This window comes from Anastrepha ludens, chromosome 6, assembly GCF_028408465.1.
Source record: "Anastrepha ludens isolate Willacy chromosome 6, idAnaLude1.1, whole genome shotgun sequence".
NCBI classification, from domain to species: domain Eukaryota; kingdom Metazoa; phylum Arthropoda; class Insecta; order Diptera; family Tephritidae; genus Anastrepha; species Anastrepha ludens.
In genome coordinates this window covers 125,425,930-125,444,722 of record NC_071502.1, presented here as the reverse complement: position 1 = coordinate 125,444,722, position 18,793 = coordinate 125,425,930, and the positions used below count along the sequence as shown (strand labels likewise).

General features: G+C 35.9%; 4 protein-coding genes across 8 annotated transcripts; 2 read left to right on the top strand and 2 right to left on the bottom strand.

Moving 5' to 3' along the window:
* Positions 1-54: 54 nt before the first annotated feature.
* On the bottom strand, positions 55-1,981 carry LOC128865919 (WD repeat-containing protein 74). Its single transcript, XM_054106329.1, has 4 exons — positions 1,759-1,981; positions 955-1,640; positions 529-887; positions 55-463 (listed from the first exon to the last, which is right to left on the bottom strand). Exons 1-4 carry the CDS (start codon positions 1,844-1,846, stop codon positions 334-336), a joined length of 1,263 nt encoding a protein of 420 aa, XP_053962304.1. The 5' UTR covers positions 1,847-1,981; the 3' UTR covers positions 55-333.
* Positions 1,982-2,975: 994 nt separating this feature from the next.
* Positions 2,976-4,222, top strand: LOC128868834 (pseudouridylate synthase TRUB2, mitochondrial). The gene is made up of 3 exons (XM_054111373.1): positions 2,976-3,200; positions 3,275-3,478; positions 3,536-4,222. The coding sequence occupies exons 1-3, from the start codon at positions 3,071-3,073 to the stop codon at positions 4,141-4,143; spliced, it is 942 nt and encodes a 313-aa protein (XP_053967348.1). The 5' UTR covers positions 2,976-3,070; the 3' UTR covers positions 4,144-4,222.
* A 35-nt stretch (positions 4,223-4,257) lies between these two features.
* On the top strand, positions 4,258-7,038 carry LOC128868833 (SET domain-containing protein SmydA-8). Its single transcript, XM_054111372.1, has 4 exons — positions 4,258-5,244; positions 5,437-5,691; positions 5,764-6,325; positions 6,388-7,038. Exons 1-4 carry the CDS (start codon positions 4,889-4,891, stop codon positions 6,925-6,927), a joined length of 1,713 nt encoding a protein of 570 aa, XP_053967347.1. The 5' UTR covers positions 4,258-4,888; the 3' UTR covers positions 6,928-7,038.
* On the bottom strand, positions 6,994-12,737 carry LOC128868832 (serrate RNA effector molecule homolog). Of its 5 annotated transcripts, none has more exons than XM_054111368.1 (9): positions 12,623-12,732; positions 12,111-12,265; positions 11,871-12,043; positions 11,507-11,789; positions 10,521-10,587; positions 9,071-10,453; positions 8,270-9,009; positions 8,101-8,211; positions 6,994-7,391 (listed from the first exon to the last, which is right to left on the bottom strand). In XM_054111368.1, the coding sequence occupies exons 2-9, from the start codon at positions 12,260-12,262 to the stop codon at positions 7,313-7,315; spliced, it is 2,988 nt and encodes a 995-aa protein (XP_053967343.1). In that variant the 5' UTR covers positions 12,263-12,265; positions 12,623-12,732; the 3' UTR covers positions 6,994-7,312. The 5 variants fall into 5 exon arrangements, 4 of the variants coding, with proteins under 4 accessions (XP_053967343.1, XP_053967342.1, XP_053967346.1 ...); XM_054111367.1 differs by having other exon boundaries at positions 7,297-7,917; XM_054111371.1 differs by having other exon boundaries at positions 7,297-7,917; positions 8,101-8,208.
* Between the last annotated feature and the right edge of the window lie 6,056 nt (positions 12,738-18,793).

Here is an 18,793-nt window from a genome sequence, read left to right as displayed (position 1 = left end):
TTATGTGGAATAGAAGGAAAGGGAGAAACTTTATTTAGGTACTGTTTTGAAATGTCGTCTGTTTCTTTTAATTTAATCTTCATATATGCACATTTTAATGGATGTCATTACAAATTTAATGAAATTAAAACTTAAATAAAAATATGAATTGAGTTTTGTAAGGAAAAAAATTGGATTTTAAGGTTAAGGCTGTATTCAATATGTTTTGTAAAATTTTGGTTTACCGCTGATATTCTTTTGAAAAGGCGTATAGATTTTATTTCTTATTTTCAACCAATCATATATTAAACATACATACATACATATTAAGCCTATGTACAAAAAACATGCTCTTCATTTTTTCTTCTTTTTATTTTTACCAACTTGATTATCAACCTTTCGCTTGGAGCCGATTTTCTCGTTTCTTTTTGTTTCTTCGGCCGATTCAGTTTCCCCTTCACTATGATCATCATTTTCATTATCACTAGTAAAAGATTTTAATCGAGTTATTGTTCTGAATCTCCATATAATAAAAAGAAATTTACTCACCACACTGTTTGCATATTTTCAAACATGTCCTCATACTCTTTATCCTCTGGCTCAGGACGTCTTGCTTTTTTAGAAAACATTTTTGAGCTTTTACTCTCATTTACGTCTTCTTCCGTCGCTTCAGTTGCACCAGAGTTTGGATTATCAGTCGATTCACGTATTAATACACGAGTAGCTTTTGACCTTACATAGCATTGATAGAGAAGAACAGTGGAGTCCACGTGATGTACACGAACGTAACGATCCAAGGACGCAGAAGCCAAATATTTGCCAGTACTGTCTAATGAGACATCACTGATAGCACCAGTAAAGCCTTTATAAGTATGTAGAAAGCTCTTCATGAATCTTATATCAAATGCCTGTAATGATGGGTTTCAGGTAAATGATATAATATTTATTATTGATTTTTCTCTTATTATTATTTACCTTCATGGCTCCCATTGTTGTGCCTGTATATATGAAATTTCCATGCGCCGCTAGTGTGGCAAAGCTCAACTGATCCTCAGTGGCGAAACGCTGCACAGGACGGCGTTGTTTACGAGTATCATACACTCGCACGTAACCATAACGCGAACAAGTAGCAAGTGTATATGGGGAATCTATAAAGCACACGTCACTATCCCAAACTGGTACTTCGAGCTGAAGGAAATCATTGGGCAAATTTTTCGAACTGAATAATTGTTTACCATCAACAGCCATGTCGAAAATCTTTAAATTGTTTTGACGTCCTTTACCACCAGTAGCCACAAGATTTCGATTTATCGGGCATTGACGTAGATGTGACATATCATCTCCGCTACTAACCAAAAGCTCTGATTCTGAACTATTCTCGAGGGAAATTCGCTGCACTTTACCATTGGAGAAGCCAGCTGCTAAATATTCGTCAAAACGTGCAAAACCCATGATTGGTGTAAATTTAAGATCGAAAGTGCGCTCTAGTTTGTCGGTACACAGCGAATGAAGCTGAGCATTCTGTTTAGCGCGGCCAATTAAAATTTCAGATGTATCACTCCCAAAAGCTAACGCTGTAACACGATCATGTTTTTCAAGCTGGCTTATATCACAAAGATTTCGCTGTGCGAAAGGATTCTCCTCAAAAGCAGGCACAAACCCTGCAAATAAAATATATGAAAATTTGAAGCAAAAGTAAATACCATGAATATAAATTCGTAAGTTAAATTTCAGGACGAATTTCTTGAATTCAAGGTGGAGTCTATAGACAATGCTTACTTTTGAAAGAGCCGGTACTTGTGCCAACGTAGAGTTCATGGTTTTCCGTATAGTTAGGATTTTTAAAATTCGCTGTGGTCCACTTCATTTCTCAACAAATTACCTTAACCGAATCCAGGAAGTAATTATTGAATTGTTTTTTTCTAAACTTAAACCTGAAAATTACAATCCAAACAAACCGAACTAACAGCACGTGCATAAACAGAAAAACAAATTTATATTTGACAGCTCTCGTTAGAACCGTCAAAGGAAATAAACATGGTCGCATGACGAAACCTGCTAATAGATTTGTAAGTTTGTGAATTCATCAAAAAGTTAGTATTGAATTTTTTTTTGAAACAAATCTGTTGAAAACTTATTAATATAATATTATTATTTTTTTTTAATTTATAGTATCTTGTAACAAAACTAAACTCAGTTTAAAAATTTGCGAAATTAAACCATGTTTTTTTCAGTAATGTTTCTGAGTTCTAACTAAAACCAAGGCAATTTAAGTACTCTATCATTTTTGAACTAAAGAAAAATACTGCAGATTCACAAACATCCATCAAGTGACTTTCCGTTAAATTACACAACATTATCAATAAATTACTTAAAAACTATTAGCCTTCGAGGGCGCAGTTTTCAATTTTAAGATGGGATACCCTCTATTTCCCCTTTACATCGTTCTTTTTCAAAGAGTGCAGATTATACTGATTATTTTCTTAATACCGACATATCCCCTCTTATGGTGCTCACACTCACCAACGTACACCCTTATCAGCTGACACGATGAAACTACGGAACGGAGCGGTGGTGAGAATTCATTTACATGGGGCTCTCATTAGTTCCATCGTGTCAGCTGTTACGCGCGTACGTTTACCATATGTTGGTGAGTGTGAGCACCGTTAGCCTTGATTTGATGCTACTCAATAGTAAATTAAATTGTTTTGTTTGAACTGTTGAGTTTTAAGTTGTTGCTGTTTGACGTCGTTCACAAAAATTGGAATACATTTAAAATGCTTTGCAAATCAAAAAAACTGGTATGAATTGTGTTGTAAATGAATTTTCTTAAAATTATACAACGTTGTAGGAATGTCATTTACACACTTCTAAAAAATAACGTCCAGAAGGGCAAATTCGAAGAGTCAAAAACAAAAGAATACAAAAAAAAATGTTATGAATTTTCAGTATTAAGAATTTATTTGAGGCTTTATAATTTAAGTACTAAAGTACAAAAGTACCAAAGAGTCCAACACCGTTTCACCACCAGCACGATCAGCTGATAAAGTTACCTAAATCTAAATTATTAAATGTGAATTTTTAAATAAAAATGTCGTTGACCAAAGTTTACGACGCACCAACAGTTTTTAGACACCTAAATGGGATCTTGAACATATATAAACCAGGTGGGATGAAAGTTAAGCATGTAAAAAATGCGGTACTTCATAACATAACCAAAGGTAATTCAAATAGGAAATTCTCTTTTATTATTTAAGGCATATATTTCAGGGGTCTGCTTTCATGTTTTACTTAGATTTAAATAGTATGCAAGTTCGCGAACCTCGTAAATTGGAAACGCCGCTTTTGGAACCCGGAGGTGCTGCAAATCCATTATTGCGAAAAATAGAATCGATTGATTTACCTGATCATGTCTTGGCCACAGGGCCGAGATATCAAATATCCGACATACGTTGTGCACTTGTAGCCGGTTTAGGAATTCACACTAGTGGTGTATTGCGTAAGCTTTCGTGTTATTTAATGAAATTTTTTTTTTAACAAAATGTCCAATTTTCAGTATTTGGTATTAATAAGGGCATACGACAGTCGCAAAATATACAACGGAATCGTCCGCTGCGTGCCTATCATGTATCTGGCCGCTTAGGCATCGCTACAGAAACACATTTTTCTGATGCACGCATAACCGTACGGGCTTGTTGCCAGCATGTACATCCAGAACGTGTGAGCGCATTGGCCGCTTCCATGCAAGCTTCACATCAACGTAAAATGTTCGAACTCTGTGGTGTCGACCTGCAATCCCAAGCGGCCTACGAAATCGCCTGCAAAGGTCTAGTACGACCAGCTGATACTTCACAGCCCGTAATTTATGGCATCAAACTGATTGACTTTCAACGTCCTGATTTTACATTGGAGGTGCATGCGATTAACGAATGTGAAGATTACTTAGCATCCTTGGTAAACGAAATGGGTATTGAGTTGCGAACGGTAGCGCATTGCACGTCTATACGCTGCATACGACACGGGCACTTCAGCGTTGAGAACGCTCTGCTGCGTCATGGTTGGACCGTAAGAGGAGTTATGAAAAACATGCGACAACAGTGGCAAGTTCTGAAGGAACATCCACATCTTTTGGAGCAAGATAAAATTGAACTTAGAAGTGATTAGGAAAATTGGTTTACAACTTTTGTTAGGAAATTAAATTATAAATTAAAGTATTGACAAATATACATACCAATAAATGTTTTTTTTTTTCGTTATTAAAAAACAAATTACATCAGTTTGTAAGTATTCTCATGCAATTGTAATCCCTTATAGTACTATTTCCAGTGTATAATTTCCTTATTTACTACTGCTGCCCAATAGCCTCTTGTCGAATATCATAATAAAAGAGCTGTGATATTTTAAGAGTATAGGTATAATACGTACATGTCTCTTGCCTCACCTATAGAGCCTTCCATTCTGTATGCACTCAAATATCAACTAAAGATCTCATCACTGTCTCCGAAAACTTTAAAGTTTAACGCTCGTCGTCAGTCGAGGAGGATCAGCAGCCGAGTACACACATATGCTATTAACAGACTAGCCATCAAGTAGCAACAACATCCAAATTTTTTGTTGCAAGCATGTATTAATTATAAAAAATATTTTCAATGAAAATTCTTAGTGTTTGGGCTAACAGATCACAGAATTGCATGGAAAGTGTCAGAGTGCGGAAATAGTATTCTTGATCTAAAAATAAAACACCAACATACAAATACATACATACGTATGTATACTCTAAGTAGATATACCAATTTAATGAGTTAATCGAAAATTATACAAGCAGCGTACAGTGTGAAATTGAATAAAACAAAATAATTTTTCGTAAAAATTTGGATTATCAATTAAGAAAAAATTAATATACACGAACATGTCCACCTCACCGCCAGAATCGGCATCACCCACCACCTGTACCGTATGTCAAACACCAGCAAAGCTTTACTGTTCAGCATGCAAGCTGGTGAAATACTGTGGCCCCGAGCACCAAAGGCAGCACTGGAAGCAGCACAAAACCGAATGTCGACCATTTCGTATAGCCAAAGATAAGGTTTTAGGACGTTACTTGAGAGCCACGCGCCCAATTAAAGCAGGCAGTGCGATTTTCGTTGAAATGCCAATTATTGTCGGTCCAAAATGGTATCTAAATGAGCGCGAGGAACAAGTGCCAGTTATGCCGTGTGTAGGATGCTTCACACCTTGCCGCATGGGCATCCATCAATGTCCCAAGTAAGTTATTACACAAATACTGCATGCCCCGTTAATTCGAACTATTATAAGTAACCAAATAAATTAAGTAAATAAGACCCTAAAGCTCTTGTTATCAGAGCTCCGGCTGTAAGTATATTTACGTATGTATGTATATATCCAACGATAACCACAAATTATGACCAAAAGTGGTGATCTATCCACATATTTCAGATGCCATTGGCCAACATGCTCCGCAAACTGTGGAGGTTTGGATAATCCGAATCTTCATGGCCTGGAATGTACGATACTTATGCTAGGGCCCGGTCCAGCGTCTTCAGATCCTCGCTCACTTATAGACTACTATCGCTCGGATGCTTTAGTTGTGCTTAAGTGTCTGTTATTGCAACGTCAAAATCCAAAAAAATGGGCTGAACTAATGGATATGCAAAGTCATGAGGAGGAGCGTGTTGGTTCTGAGTTACACGAGTAAGCAATTATTTATATTTTTAGGTTTATATCACGATACGAATATTCTCCATACAATTTTTGTATACGTAGTGATGCCGAAAAGAGGATTGTCTCTTATCTAGAACGGAACTTCCTGCACCGCCTAAAAAGCGTTGAGCAAAAGCAAAAGCAAAAATATCTGCACGAGTATGACACACCGGTTCTGCATCGCATTTGTGGCATCATTGAGACGAATTATATGTGCATTAATTTGCCATCTGGCATTGAGTTGAGCGGCGTTTTCTACACGGCCTGTATGATGGAGCACGCCTGCCAACCAAATTGCTACTTTCAATTCGACCAGCGTAACGGCTTCAAAATCTCTGTTATAGCCGGTAGAGATATTGAGAGAGATGAACACCTAATCATCATGTACTCAAACATGTTATGGGGCACACAGATGCGCCAGGAGCACTTGACCATGACGAAGCATTTTCTCTGCAAATGTGAACGCTGCCGCGATCCCACAGAATATGGTACTCATTTCAGTTCAATGCTATGTATGGGCGATGAAGGAGAATCATGTGAAGGTATCCAATTGCCAAAGGATCCCCTCGATATTAAAAGCGACTGGGCATGCAACAAGTGCCCGATCACGATCAGTGGGGAGGAGGTGAGTAATAACACGTTCGTTACGACAGTTCTGGATTTTTTCATACATATTTATATGTATAGGTTCGTTATCTTCTGACGCAAATGGCCGATGAAGTTGAAAATCTCTTGGCTCGCAAACCTACAGTTAAACAATTGGAAGCACTTATCGAAAAACTATCGAAATTTCTGCATCCTCACCACTATCATTTGTTCAATTTGAAGCACACCCTTATACAATTATACGGCACGGAATCTGGTAATTTACTGAAAAATGTGGGTGAGGGACTTTTAACCAAGAAATTACAATTATGTGAGGAACTTTACGGTATCTGTCAAAAACTGGATCCATACACCATACGCTTGTCAATTTATGTTGGTATTATACTGTACGAAATGCAAACGGTTCTGGTTGAGCGCGGTAAACCTGTACTAGCAAGTAGCAACAAGAACGAAGATAACACAGCGAAGGCATTTGATGCCTTTAATTTAGCTCGCAAGAAGCTGCTTAAAGCGGCCAAGGTCTTGGAAAAGGAGTTGGATAATGTGGCAGGCAGCAAGCTGAGCGATGCTGTACTAAAGTCGCTTAACGAATTGGATACGTTAATCAAGAATAATAGCTAACTTAGCAGTTTATTAAGTAGCACCTAAGTGCCATCCTTATTTGCCTTCCAATGAATAAATATACATTTGTTTATTCTATTTGTATATTTTTGAATAGTTATGCTTTTTCACGAGTCTCTCGTCCCAAAGTTACTGTTTTATTGCATTTGATTTCAATTGCATTAAATATTTTCAGCTTTTTCTGAAGATTATTAATTTGTGAAAGTTAACTATACATAGAATAATAGAATTTCTAATTCCGCCTTATATTGCAACGGAAAATTATTATAAATATGAATATTTTGAATTTTTTTAATTAATTTAATTATTTGTTTACATTTCCTGTTGAATAAGAGTAAGCTCTTAAATTAATTGTAGTACAGTGGGTAAAGATTTTCATTCAGCATTAGTTAAAAATGTCAACTGGTTCTTGAGGGGCATCCAAGTCCCTGTACTGTGTTAATTGACGATACTTATTAGCGGGTCTGTAAGCATATAAGCATAAATACAATTTATTTTTATTTAAACTCTTTTAATTTTCTTTATGGATTATTTAAAATTACTTAATTCATTAAACTAAAAAACCAAATTAAGAAAAGTTAAAATTAACATTAGCATCAAGTGGTAGTAATGTATTGCATAAAACTTGAAGTGTTTTGAAAAGTTTCCGTCACGAAAATGATTATATACAGAAAACAACTTTAAACTAAGCACAACCGCTAGGACATTTTAACTGTTTATGTTGAAGTCATAAATTGTACATGGTTATTAATTCGCTGAACTTAATTTCTTGTTTTTTGTTTGGTAGTTTTCCTTTTGCCTCTTTCAGACTCTACATAGTATGTGTAGGTGTTTAATTTTATTCTGAAATGTGGCGTGTAACTATAGCAGTTGTAAGTTGTTGTAGTAGTACTCCTACGAATCAAGACAATTTATTCGAACATATCGAAATTAGCAGGCGCATCCAGGTCATGATAACCAATTATACGACGTTGCTGTTCCATTGGTTCTCTGTAAAAAGGTTGTACACAACAAATTTCACAATACGTTCGAAAAATATACAGATGGTAAAGAAATAAAAGGTGGGCAAGCAAAACATACAAGAACCGATACAAACTACAATGAATAATATTTGTAATATTACGAATGATGTCAATTATATATATCAAGTTATATTCGTTCACTATAAACTACCTGCGGCCAGGGCCAAATCCGCGTCCTCCTCGACCAGGCATCATCATCGGCGGTGCATAAGCAGCATATGGAGGCATAAATGCAGGTGGATATACTGGCGGTCGATAGCTACTAAAACCAAATGAATGTCATTAGATACAAATAAAAAAAACAATATTATTATACTTACCCTAAGCCACCAGATTCTGGGACTGTACGCTTAGTGGAACTAGCATGTTCTGGAAGCTGTGGGCGTTTGGGGTCCCGCAAATAGTTATTGAAGAACTCTACCTCCTTGCGTACTTCATCTACCTTTTCGGTATGCTTATTGAATATGTGTTTTCGTATAAATTCAGGACCTTTGAATTTCTTGCCCGATAACGGACATAACCACTTGTCCTTTGCTAATTCCTGTGTGTTCGCCTGCACGAACTTCTCTACTTCAACCTCGGCATCTTTGCATCCCAAATTCTTAAGCTCTTCTTCTTCAACAGTTGTCGTCTTCGCTAAGAATGTTTGCATCTTATTTTCAAAGTTTTTTATATAATCCTGTATATCATTTTGAGACACTTTCGATGGCGGCGGTCCTCGGGCGTGTATTATGCCACAACGATTTGGCATTTCATCTTCATAGGGATACTCGCAGTGATTATAAAAATCGACTGAGTGAACGATGCGAAGATATAAAATCAGGCTATCAAGCACGGAAATAAGCTGTGCATCTCTTTCAATTATCTCCCCTTCAGACTCTTTATTTTCCCCAGATATACCAAGTAGTTCTTCTTCCTCTGCTGATGCTTCCTCGATTAGGTAATCCGTAATATTTTGTAAAACTGGATTATTCGACTTAAAACCATAGGACGCACTGATATCACCATTGTCCTTGGAGTTCTCTGCATTTTGCTTAATATCACTATCGGACCCCTTATCCTAATAAAAGTGAACATAATTTTTATTTTAATTAGCCAAATAAATATTTGTAAATATTTACCCATAATTTGAATTTTTCGTCCAAGTTCAAAGCAATCTTCGCACATAATTTGATGTCAGCTCGTACAATAGATTTATGTGCAGTCATTCCATTTACTGGGCGTACTCGTCGGCTTAAGTCACGATTCACAATTGCACCCATCTCGCAATCACGCAGTCGTGTATTGTTTAAATTCCAACATATCTCTTTGATGTTGACATCTCGTTTGAATGTTACCCAACCGCGACGGTACCATCGCCGATCGACCAAAGGATCAGCTATTGCCACACGCAAATAACCATCAAAACGTTGGCATAACGTTTCAATTTCTGCCTTGGTTATAGAAGGCGCAAGATTCCGCAAAAATATCGAAGATGTTCGATGAAGCGCGCGAGGTTGTGGACCATCCTTGACTTTGTCCAAGTCGATAGTCTCAGGTTGAACATCATCCGGGTTTTCCTTTTCTTCAGTTTCAATTTCTTTTTTAGCTTCATCAACTACTGAATCATCTTTATCTTCCACCTCTTCCTGATCTTTAGCATCATCACTGTTTAAACTTGTATCTTTCTTACTCTCATCATCTAGATTTTTTTCAACAACTTTATCAGTATCAATTTTCTCCGCATGTTCTTCCTCATTATTATTTCCCTCATTATCTTCTGTCCTTTTCTCCTCAACAGAACCATTTTGAGTAACTTCAGGTTCTTTTTCATCCTCGCCCTTTAATTTACTCTCAACCGGAGGCGCTTCCGATTCTTCCTCAACAGCTTTATCCGTGTCATTTTTGTCTTTAACATCCTTATCTGCTTCTTCTTCCTTTTCTTCTTTTACACTATCCAAGTCATATTTGTCTTTTACTTTATCATCATCATCTTCATCACTGGAGCTGGAACTACTGGAATCAGAATCCGAAGACGACGAAGAAGATGATTCTGAACTGGCTCGTTTACGTTTTAAGGACTTTTTATCCTTAGCCTTCTCGTCGTCTTCACTTTTATCTTCGTCATCAGACATATCTCTCTTATCCCCACTTTTGCTAGCAATATTCTTACTGTCGTCACCATCATCATCGTCCCAGTTCTCCTCATCATCTGAAACTTGAGCGCGACGTATCGGGCGTGGCGATACAACTTTCGGTTCATCATCGTCTTCGTTTCGTTTTTTGCCCACCGAAGTTATAATCACATCGTCGTCATGCTCCGGCTTTTTCTCGAAAGTTCTTTCTGGGAAGGTATACTCTCTAGGTTTCTCATCGAGTATTTTCAGATCATCATCCGTCCCACCTTCCAGTTTAATAACCACTGTATCAAGCAAACGAAGCAAGGGATCCGTTTGTGACGTATCAACTGATACAGTCTTTACTTGGCCATTTTCCAAGACTTCATTGAAAACATCAACTCGTCTCTAAAATAGTAAAACATAACCCGTTAAGTTTTTTCAAACCTTATTTAATAATATATAAGCATAATACCTTTAAGAAACCGAGTTGTTCCTCCTTCCGCTTAACACTATCTACGGGATGATATTTGTTTTTAAACCTAACAAATGAAAATAAAAGAAGATATGAATCAAACAAATAAACCGAAATTTCCACACACTTTAATTAAACTTTTAGATATCATAATGAAATTAAAGGTTGTTTTTAATGAAACTGGAATACTTTTCGTTTCCCATTGTTAGCTGTAGATGTTAAATTTTTCGAAGATACAAGTTCCCTTAAAAACATTTAATTAATCGTTAAGGTAAAAATTTTGGAGCTTTCCTTTGGTGCAGTAGAAGTAGTTGAAAAGTATAAACTTTCTTCCATATCAATTAAATTTAACTATGAATTAAATACCCAAATCTTACCTCTGGACAAAATTTTTTCATATCTTATTTGTATGTGTATTCGTTTGAATTTAAAAGCGGATAAAATTAAAACGCGATCAAATTAACACACTAGAGCATTGCTCGCCCAGTGCAAAATTTACAAAAATTCGAAAATCTCGATATATATTTCTGAATATATACGAGCAACGCGAGAACGAGAAGGTGATAGTAGTAGTAGTGGTAGTTGGGAACATTTTGTAGTAGCTACGAGCGTGTGCATGTGTAGCCTTTCGCTAAAATTGAGCTGCTGCTGCAACCAGCTGCACAAAATTTGCACATACATAAGTTCAACAGCAAATCTCAAGTAACGTATAGCACCCCATACGCAAATGGCTGTAGAGAAAAACTTCATTATACAAAACTTTACAACAATTTTAAATTGTAATTCATATCAATCAGTTTCAACAGGTGATTAAAGCAAATGTATTAAAGTAAAAGAAAGTTAACAAAAACTTTAAATTTCCAGTTGCATAGTTTTTTATGTAGAAGTGGGTATATAGCAGCATCAAACAATGGCATGGCTACTTATCCGTAAGCAATCTGGTTTAACGTTTGTTAATTTTCTCTTACACTTATTTCATGTCTTACCATTCCTCGTCTTTGTGTGCAACGAAAAATTCATTTAACTGCTGCCGCTTAAATTCAATTTTGTACTCGCTGTACTTTCTCAAAACTTCTGAGTCTGAAATTCCATCGTCCTGAGTATCTAAGAATTGTTTTAACGTAAGCATAGCCGGTTGTGTCTGCATATCATTGGTACTTGGTGGTTCGCGTGCTGTATGCGGGACATGTCCATGGGTACCATAACCGCTGTGATAGCTATGAGCCGCGTAATGTTCGTTCCAAGCATGCATTAGATAAGGATCGTAACCTTAATAAATGTAATAAAGCTCCCGTTACATTTTACATCATTTGACATAACCTAATCATTTCAAATCAATTTTTAGCATACCATAACGAGGATTGCCACGCAAATCATCACCCCAATCTGGACGCATACGTTTTGCCGGCGGCATTTCACGTCCAGGTGAGCCATAACGCTCGCGCCCCCCACCACGATAATCCCGATAGTCAGGCCTCGGTCTTCCACTCCCACCACTTCCACCGCCACCGCGAAAGGGATTTCTGTAACGTCAGTATTAGTGTAAGAATTGATCTTTAAAATACTTTTCATTTTTCTGAATATATTTACCGATCTGTCCAGTCATCGCGACTACTTCCCCCTGCACCACCGCCACTCCGACGATCATCGCGTCGCTCTGAACGGTAACTATCTCCAGAGCTTCGTTCACCACGGAACTTATCGCGACGTTTGCGATCGTATTCGTCATCTGAATCAGCCATTCTCTACAATTAAGATACTTTAAAATATTTTGTAACACAATTTAGAATAAAGCAAATTAACATAAAATGAAGCCATCATACAAGTGAAAGCGCCGTACATAACCTCACTCTTAAATAATGTTGAAATAATTTTCCTCAACGCCTTAAATTTTGAAAATCATCACCCAGAGTAGTTTTCCAACTTGTTTAAAATCCTTTGCGATATTAGTTAATAATTATTTTATTAACAGAAAGCAAAAACATACATACAAAACGTACACACTTATCTACATAAATCAACAAATTCATGAAAAGTAATGACTTTTATGCACTTAAGGAATTTCTGTACACATAAAATATCACATAGTTTCACTAACTTACCAAATATTAACCGACAACCTTTAGTTAAATTAACTTATTCTTGCTGCAAATGACAATTAAATAATTGACTTATGCTGCCAACTAACCAAATATCGCATTGTACCCTTATGCCAACGCTAGGTATTCAGCGCTTGAAGTTAATGTGATCGGCCAGCAGATGGCGTTACAAGGCACAGGGTACTTCAAGGGAGTAGATGTTAATTAAAGCTAATAACGCGAATCTACATTACTAGAATGATATTAGCTTTTGAACAGATCTGAAACTATAAAATAAATTGTAATATTTGTATCATGTGCCCATAAGAATTGTTTTCGCTTGCTATTATATTTAGTATCCAAACATTTAAGTGCACAAAAGTACACACAAATTTTCAGAATATGTGTGTTCTTAATAGTGCGTTTGTAACTTCGGCTTTCCTCTAAAGCAGTGGTCGCCAACCCGTCGATCGCGAGCTACCGGTAGCTCGCAAAGGCAATTCTGGTAGCTCGCGCTGCTCACGTTGCAAAAAATCCAAAAGTCTGAAAATCATACCAGATGCTTTCCATTTCAATTCAACCGGGCTATTCGGGTCATGTTCTTCGATTTCGATGTAACTCAAATATGTTGCTGTCTGGTCAAAATAATGAGACACGTATTTTTTTGTTCGCCCGAAAAAAATTTTTTTCAAGCTTTATCGGCAATTTTGTTTTTCGGCTCGAAATCGATTTTTTTTTAATAAAATAGGAACATTTTTTTTAAATGCTCATAACTTAGTCAAAAATGAACCGATTTTAATAATTTTGGGTTCAAAATGATCGTCATTCCTTACACGAGCGATTTCATGTAGAAACAATTGCAAAAAAGTAGTAGAACATTTTTTATTTTGCAAAAAACAAAAAGTGCGAAACAGGTTTTTTACTCAAAAATTCATTACTCAAAAACAACTCATTTTAGCTACTAGGCATTCAGCTTAATTGAAGTTTGAGGTGTCCTCTTGATTTGGAAAAAGTTATAAAACAAGAAAAAATACACTTTTTGAAATATTGAATTTCGAAAAGATTTCAATTTTTTTTCTTTTTTGCTAAATAAAAAATTTTCAACTACTTTTTTGCAATTGTTTCTACATGAAGTCGCTCGTGTAAGTAATATAATTAAAAAAAATCGAGTTTGAGCCGAAAAACAAAATTGCCGATAACTCTTGAAAAAATTTTTTTTCGGGCGGACAAAAAAATACGTGTCTCATTATTTTGACCAGAGAGCAACATATTTAAGTTTCATCGAAATCGAAGAACATGACCCGAATAGCCCGGTTGAATTGAAATGGAAAGCATCACCAGTATTAGCAAATTTCAGAAACTTTCATAATAAATAGATAAACAGCGGCAACACTGCGGTAAGCGATTTCGCGCCGACAAACACGACGCGAAGTCGCGTCTCCGATCTAGGATCGGCTGGAACCGATTAGCGTGTTCGAGAATTTTTTGGCTTTATATATACGCATGGAGAATAAAAGTGAACGAAATAAAAAGTAAACATGTCACATTTTCGCTTAGAAGAGGAGACTGTCCCTCGGTTACCCTTAACAACGTATGCATACCACAGTTTGATCACGTCACATACCTTGGCGTTCACCTAGATAGGCGTTTAACATGGAGACGCCACATCGAGGCAAAGCGGCTTAATATGAGAATCAAAGCTTCAAACCTTCACTGGCTAATTAATGAGCAATCAAGATTGAGCCTTGACTGTAAAGTCCTCTTGTACAAGGCAATTTTGAAACCAATTTGGACTTATGGAATCCAATTGTGGGGAACGGCCAGCAGTTCCAGTATCGATCTTATACAGAGAGCACAGTCGAAAATTTTAAGAACCATAACTGGAGCGCCGTGGTATATAAAAAACGACAACATCAATAGGGACCTAGATGTACCGATGGTGAAGGAAGTATTCAAAAAAGTTCGTGAAAACTATCAGTTGAAATTGCAAGATCACCCGAACCCGTTCGCACGTCAACTTCTGAGTACGCAACATACGACCAGGCTTCGAAGAAATGACCTACCACCCCGATGAGTAGAGGGCCATTTGATAATTACACGGTGTGACAAAAAAAAAAAAATTAAATATACTTTTATGGAGACCTAGCACAACTTGTAGGTATAGTAAAACTAAGAAACATGGTATAGGAGAAATTTCCAATACACCCCCAAAATCTCATTTTATGGCCATAAAACCGTTTTTCAGTAGGTTGATGTGAACAATCACTCCTAACTTCGCCAATTTCCATCCGATTTCGAATTTGTTTTTTTAGTTCGAAAGAACAAAAACAAGCCTTTTTGACAGTGTGTTGACATTTTTTCTGAAATGACAACTGACGAGACTGTAGACGGAAGTATTTGAAATTTTTTTATTTTTTCTCTATTTTTCCAACTTTGACATAATTTTTCCGATATTATCCGATATTGAGGATTTTTTTTAGTACACTGCTGTTATAGTAAATTTAATTTTGCGTCGAATGAGCTATATTTGACTGTAATTGAATTAAAATTAATAGAGTTGTGTGGGTTTTAAGATTTTTTCTTTTTTTTTAGTACAAGATTTGGTATGCGTTTCGAAGCATGAAAATGATAACAAGTGTCATTATAAACACATAATATTTATTGGAGTATTGTGCAGTGCAGCACTGTACGGTATGGTACGGTACGGTACGGTGCAGTACACAACGGAACTGGTTCCAAACTTAAAAATGCATTGGAAACGGCCCTTTGGAGTTTAGTATGGTACGGTACATTTGTCATTCTCTTCATCAGTTTTGAATACTTTTCTGTAAGAAATTCGATCATCATCATTCATCTGAAGTCGTCATCAACTAAATTCCATTGTTTAAATCGAGAAGCGAGCGTTTCAGATTGTCTTCCCGATAGAAGTAAATCACGAGAAAGATCCTGAAAATCTGAATTTGATACAATGTGTCGTTCTGAAGACTTAGAACCAGACGGAAAGTACTTTTCATCATCAGGTTTATTGTTATCAGTGTGATCATCATCAGCAATGAGTTGAACTTCCTTCAGTTCATGACCTGCAGTTGAGTCAATCATATCGTCCAAGCCTACCGGGTTCTTAACAGTTGCAACATCAGCATACTTTATGAGTTTTATAATGATGACCGTTTATGTCCGTTTTACAAAAATAACAATCATCTGGTTTATGATAAGGCTGATGATGCCACACCATCGGAGAATATTGAGAAATTCGAGTTTTCTGACAACGTTTTGATTTATATCTCTTGAATTTCAATGAAACAAACAATAAAACTTTGACATTTTAATAAGGTTAAATTATAATAACAAACTTCTTTTCTTAATCAATGTACAGTGTGAACTTTGGTACACTTGGGAGCTTTTTCATATTTCTTTTGAAAAAAAAAAGTGCTATAATATGTCAGATATTTTCGTAAGTTCTAACCAGTTCTGTTGTATGCAGTACAGTGTACTCTTATGTACATATACACTCCAATAAATATTACGTATCTATAATAACGCATCAAAACACGTCCTTATTCCCATTTAGCGTAAGCTATACCTACATACCAAATTATTAAAAAAAAAAGAAAAAAATCTTAAAACCCACACAACTCTATTGATTTTAATTCAATTACAGTCAAATATAGCTCATTCGACGCAAAATTAAATTTACTATAACAGCAGTGTACTAAAAAAAATCCTCAATATCGGATAATATCGGAAAAATTATGTCAAAGTTGAAAAAATAGAGAAAAAATAAAAAAATTCCCAATAATTCCGTCTACAGTCTCGTCAGTTGTCATTTCAGAAAAATTGTCAACACACTGTCAAAAAGGCTTGTTTTTGTTCTTTCGAACTAAAAAAACAAATTCGAAATCGAATGGATATTGGCGAAGTTAGGAGTGATTGTTCACATCAACCTACTGAAAAACGGTTTTATGGCCATAAAATAAGATTTTGGGGGTGTATTGGAAATTTCTCCTATACCATGTTTCTTAGTTTTACTATACCTACAAGTTGTACTAGGTCTCTATAAAAGTATATTTTCACTGTCGCACAGTGTTATTTATTGTAGAAAATGAGATAAAATAAAATTTTTCTTTTTAGTTCTAAGATTTGAATACTTATTGTGAGGCCTTTGAAAAGTGAATCTACCTTTCAAATAAAAAGTTAAAAAAAAATATATACGCAATGCACGTCGACAGTTTAATACTGAACGGCATTATCAACGTTCTGCGTGCAGCGGTTGGGTTAGAGTTCGAAACATTATGGCAAGCATTAGTAAGAAGGCGAAGACATACCATTTCCATTCGGAATGGGAAGAACAATACTTCTTCACAGAAGTTAAAGGCAAAAGTGTTTGTTTGTTATGTAATACATCCGTGTCAGTTCCTAAAAAAGGAAATATTGAGAGGCATCATAAAACTGTACATTCGAATTTTGAGAAGGCATTCCCGTTAAATTCTGCCACCAGAAAAGAAAAACTGAAACATTTAAAAATCCAGTTAATTGGACAACAGTCAATATTTTTGAAAACAATCGACAAAAATAAGGCTGCAACTGAAGCATCTTATCGTGTTTCCCAGATAATTGCACAAAAGAAAAAACCTTATGAAGACGGGGAAATCATAAAACAAGCATTTTTGGAAGCTGCGGTTCTTTATTCGCCAACTTTAGAAATAAAGACGAAATAGTGTCTGCTATAAAATCTATGCAACTTTCTGCTAATACAGTGAAGAGGCGAGTAGAAGTAATGAGCAATGATATTTTTTTTACAGTTAAGAAGTGACTTAGATAACTGTATTTATTTTTCACTGCAACTGTATGAATCAACAGATGTACTTGACACCTCACAGATGGCCATATTTGTCAGGATGGCTTTTAGTTTAGTTTAGTTTAAAAAATCTTATCTCTTCTGAGAAAATTCCAATATCAAAAATGGTAGGCCTGACAACTGACGGTGCTCCAGCTATGCTGGGTTGTGATAAGGGGCTCGTGGCGCTATGTCATAAGGATGAAAGTTTTCCACAATTTCTTATTTACCACTGTATTATACATCAGCAAGCATTATGTGGAAATTTTCTAAACTTGAACAATGTTATGAAACTGGTGGTGAAAATTGTGAACAAGATTAGAGCTCAAGCGTTACAAAGAAGATTATTTAAAACCTTGGCTGATGAAATTTACTGTCAGTACGGAGAACTTCTTCTTCACTCTGAAGTGCGATGGTTAAGCAGAGGACGAGTGCACAAACGTTTCAATGATGTCCTGCCTGCTATACTCCAATTTTTCAAAGAGCGCGATGAACCGAACCCTAACTGGAAAATTCGACTTGGCTCAGAGATTTTGGTTTTCTTGTGGACATTACAGAGAAATTAAATGAGCTTAACCTGCAGCTTCAAGGCAGGGATAAAGAATTAGCGGAAATGATTTCTGATATAAATGCATTTATTACAAAACTTGAATTTTGGGAACAAAACCTAAAAAACCGCGATACTAAGCATTTTCCTATTCTTTCCGAAAAGATATCCAAAAATCTATTAGAGCCCTATATCAGTAAATATCATATGGAAATAGTTTCTAACTTGAAGGAAAACTTCAAAAATCGTTTCAAGGATTTCAGCAAAATTGCTTTAGTGACGCAATTTGTTGTTTTACCCTTCATGGACATTGATATACAATAGCTTGCGACTTGTGTTATGAACAACTTTGGCGAATGCATTGCTGTGACAGAAATGGAACTGATTGCTTTTCAAAGTGACTTGACTTTAAAATCTTTAGGTTCAAATCCAAACTGTATATAGTTATATTATAATGTTACATACTATACTTAGTTACATGATCACCCTATTCCTATATTATACCTACTCTTAATTCTAACTTAATCTTACTCTTATATTTAATTACTTATGCTAACTGTTATTTAAACTAACATACTTTCTCACACTCTTCACCCACACGCTTACTCACGCACTCAACATACACTCAACATACTTTCTCCCATTCTCATAAATGTTAAATATTAGTTAAGCTTTAGGTTAAGAAGAGTTTTTGTTAAACTGGGAGTTGAAATAAAGTTCTTGGAAGAAGAAGACGTGTTTCACTTCGTTATTATATGGACTTTAGTAAGTAAAGATAAGTATTCAGTTTTATGTCGTGTTGCGTTGAAAG

Excerpts from the sequence above, each read along its gene's own strand:
- LOC128865919 (XM_054106329.1), bottom strand. The coding sequence starts at position 1,846 with ATGAAGTGGACCACAGCGAATTTTAAAAATCCTAACTATACGGAAAAC. Across the intron at positions 1,641-1,758 it reads AAGTACCGGCTCTTTCAAAA|GGTTTGTGCCTGCTTTTGAG; the intron begins GTAAGCATTGTC and ends TTTTATTTGCAG. Across the intron at positions 464-528 it reads GAAAATATGCAAACAGTGTG|TGATAATGAAAATGATGATC; the intron begins GTGAGTAAATTT and ends ATCTTTTACTAG.
- LOC128868834 (XM_054111373.1), top strand. The coding sequence starts at position 3,071 with ATGTCGTTGACCAAAGTTTACGACGCACCAACAGTTTTTAGACACCTA. Across the intron at positions 3,201-3,274 it reads ACTTCATAACATAACCAAAG|ATTTAAATAGTATGCAAGTT; the intron begins GTAATTCAAATA and ends TGTTTTACTTAG. Across the intron at positions 3,479-3,535 it reads TCACACTAGTGGTGTATTGC|TATTTGGTATTAATAAGGGC; the intron begins GTAAGCTTTCGT and ends TCCAATTTTCAG.
- LOC128868833 (XM_054111372.1), top strand. The coding sequence starts at position 4,889 with ATGTCCACCTCACCGCCAGAATCGGCATCACCCACCACCTGTACCGTA. Across the intron at positions 5,692-5,763 it reads GTTGGTTCTGAGTTACACGA|TGATGCCGAAAAGAGGATTG; the intron begins GTAAGCAATTAT and ends TTGTATACGTAG. Across the intron at positions 6,326-6,387 it reads TCACGATCAGTGGGGAGGAG|GTTCGTTATCTTCTGACGCA; the intron begins GTGAGTAATAAC and ends TTATATGTATAG.
- LOC128868832 (XM_054111368.1), bottom strand. The coding sequence starts at position 12,262 with ATGGCTGATTCAGATGACGAATACGATCGCAAACGTCGCGATAAGTTC. Across the intron at positions 10,454-10,520 it reads AACAACTCGGTTTCTTAAAG|AGACGAGTTGATGTTTTCAA; the intron begins GTATTATGCTTA and ends TTACTATTTTAG. Across the intron at positions 9,010-9,070 it reads ACGAAAAATTCAAATTATGG|GATAAGGGGTCCGATAGTGA; the intron begins GTAAATATTTAC and ends CACTTTTATTAG.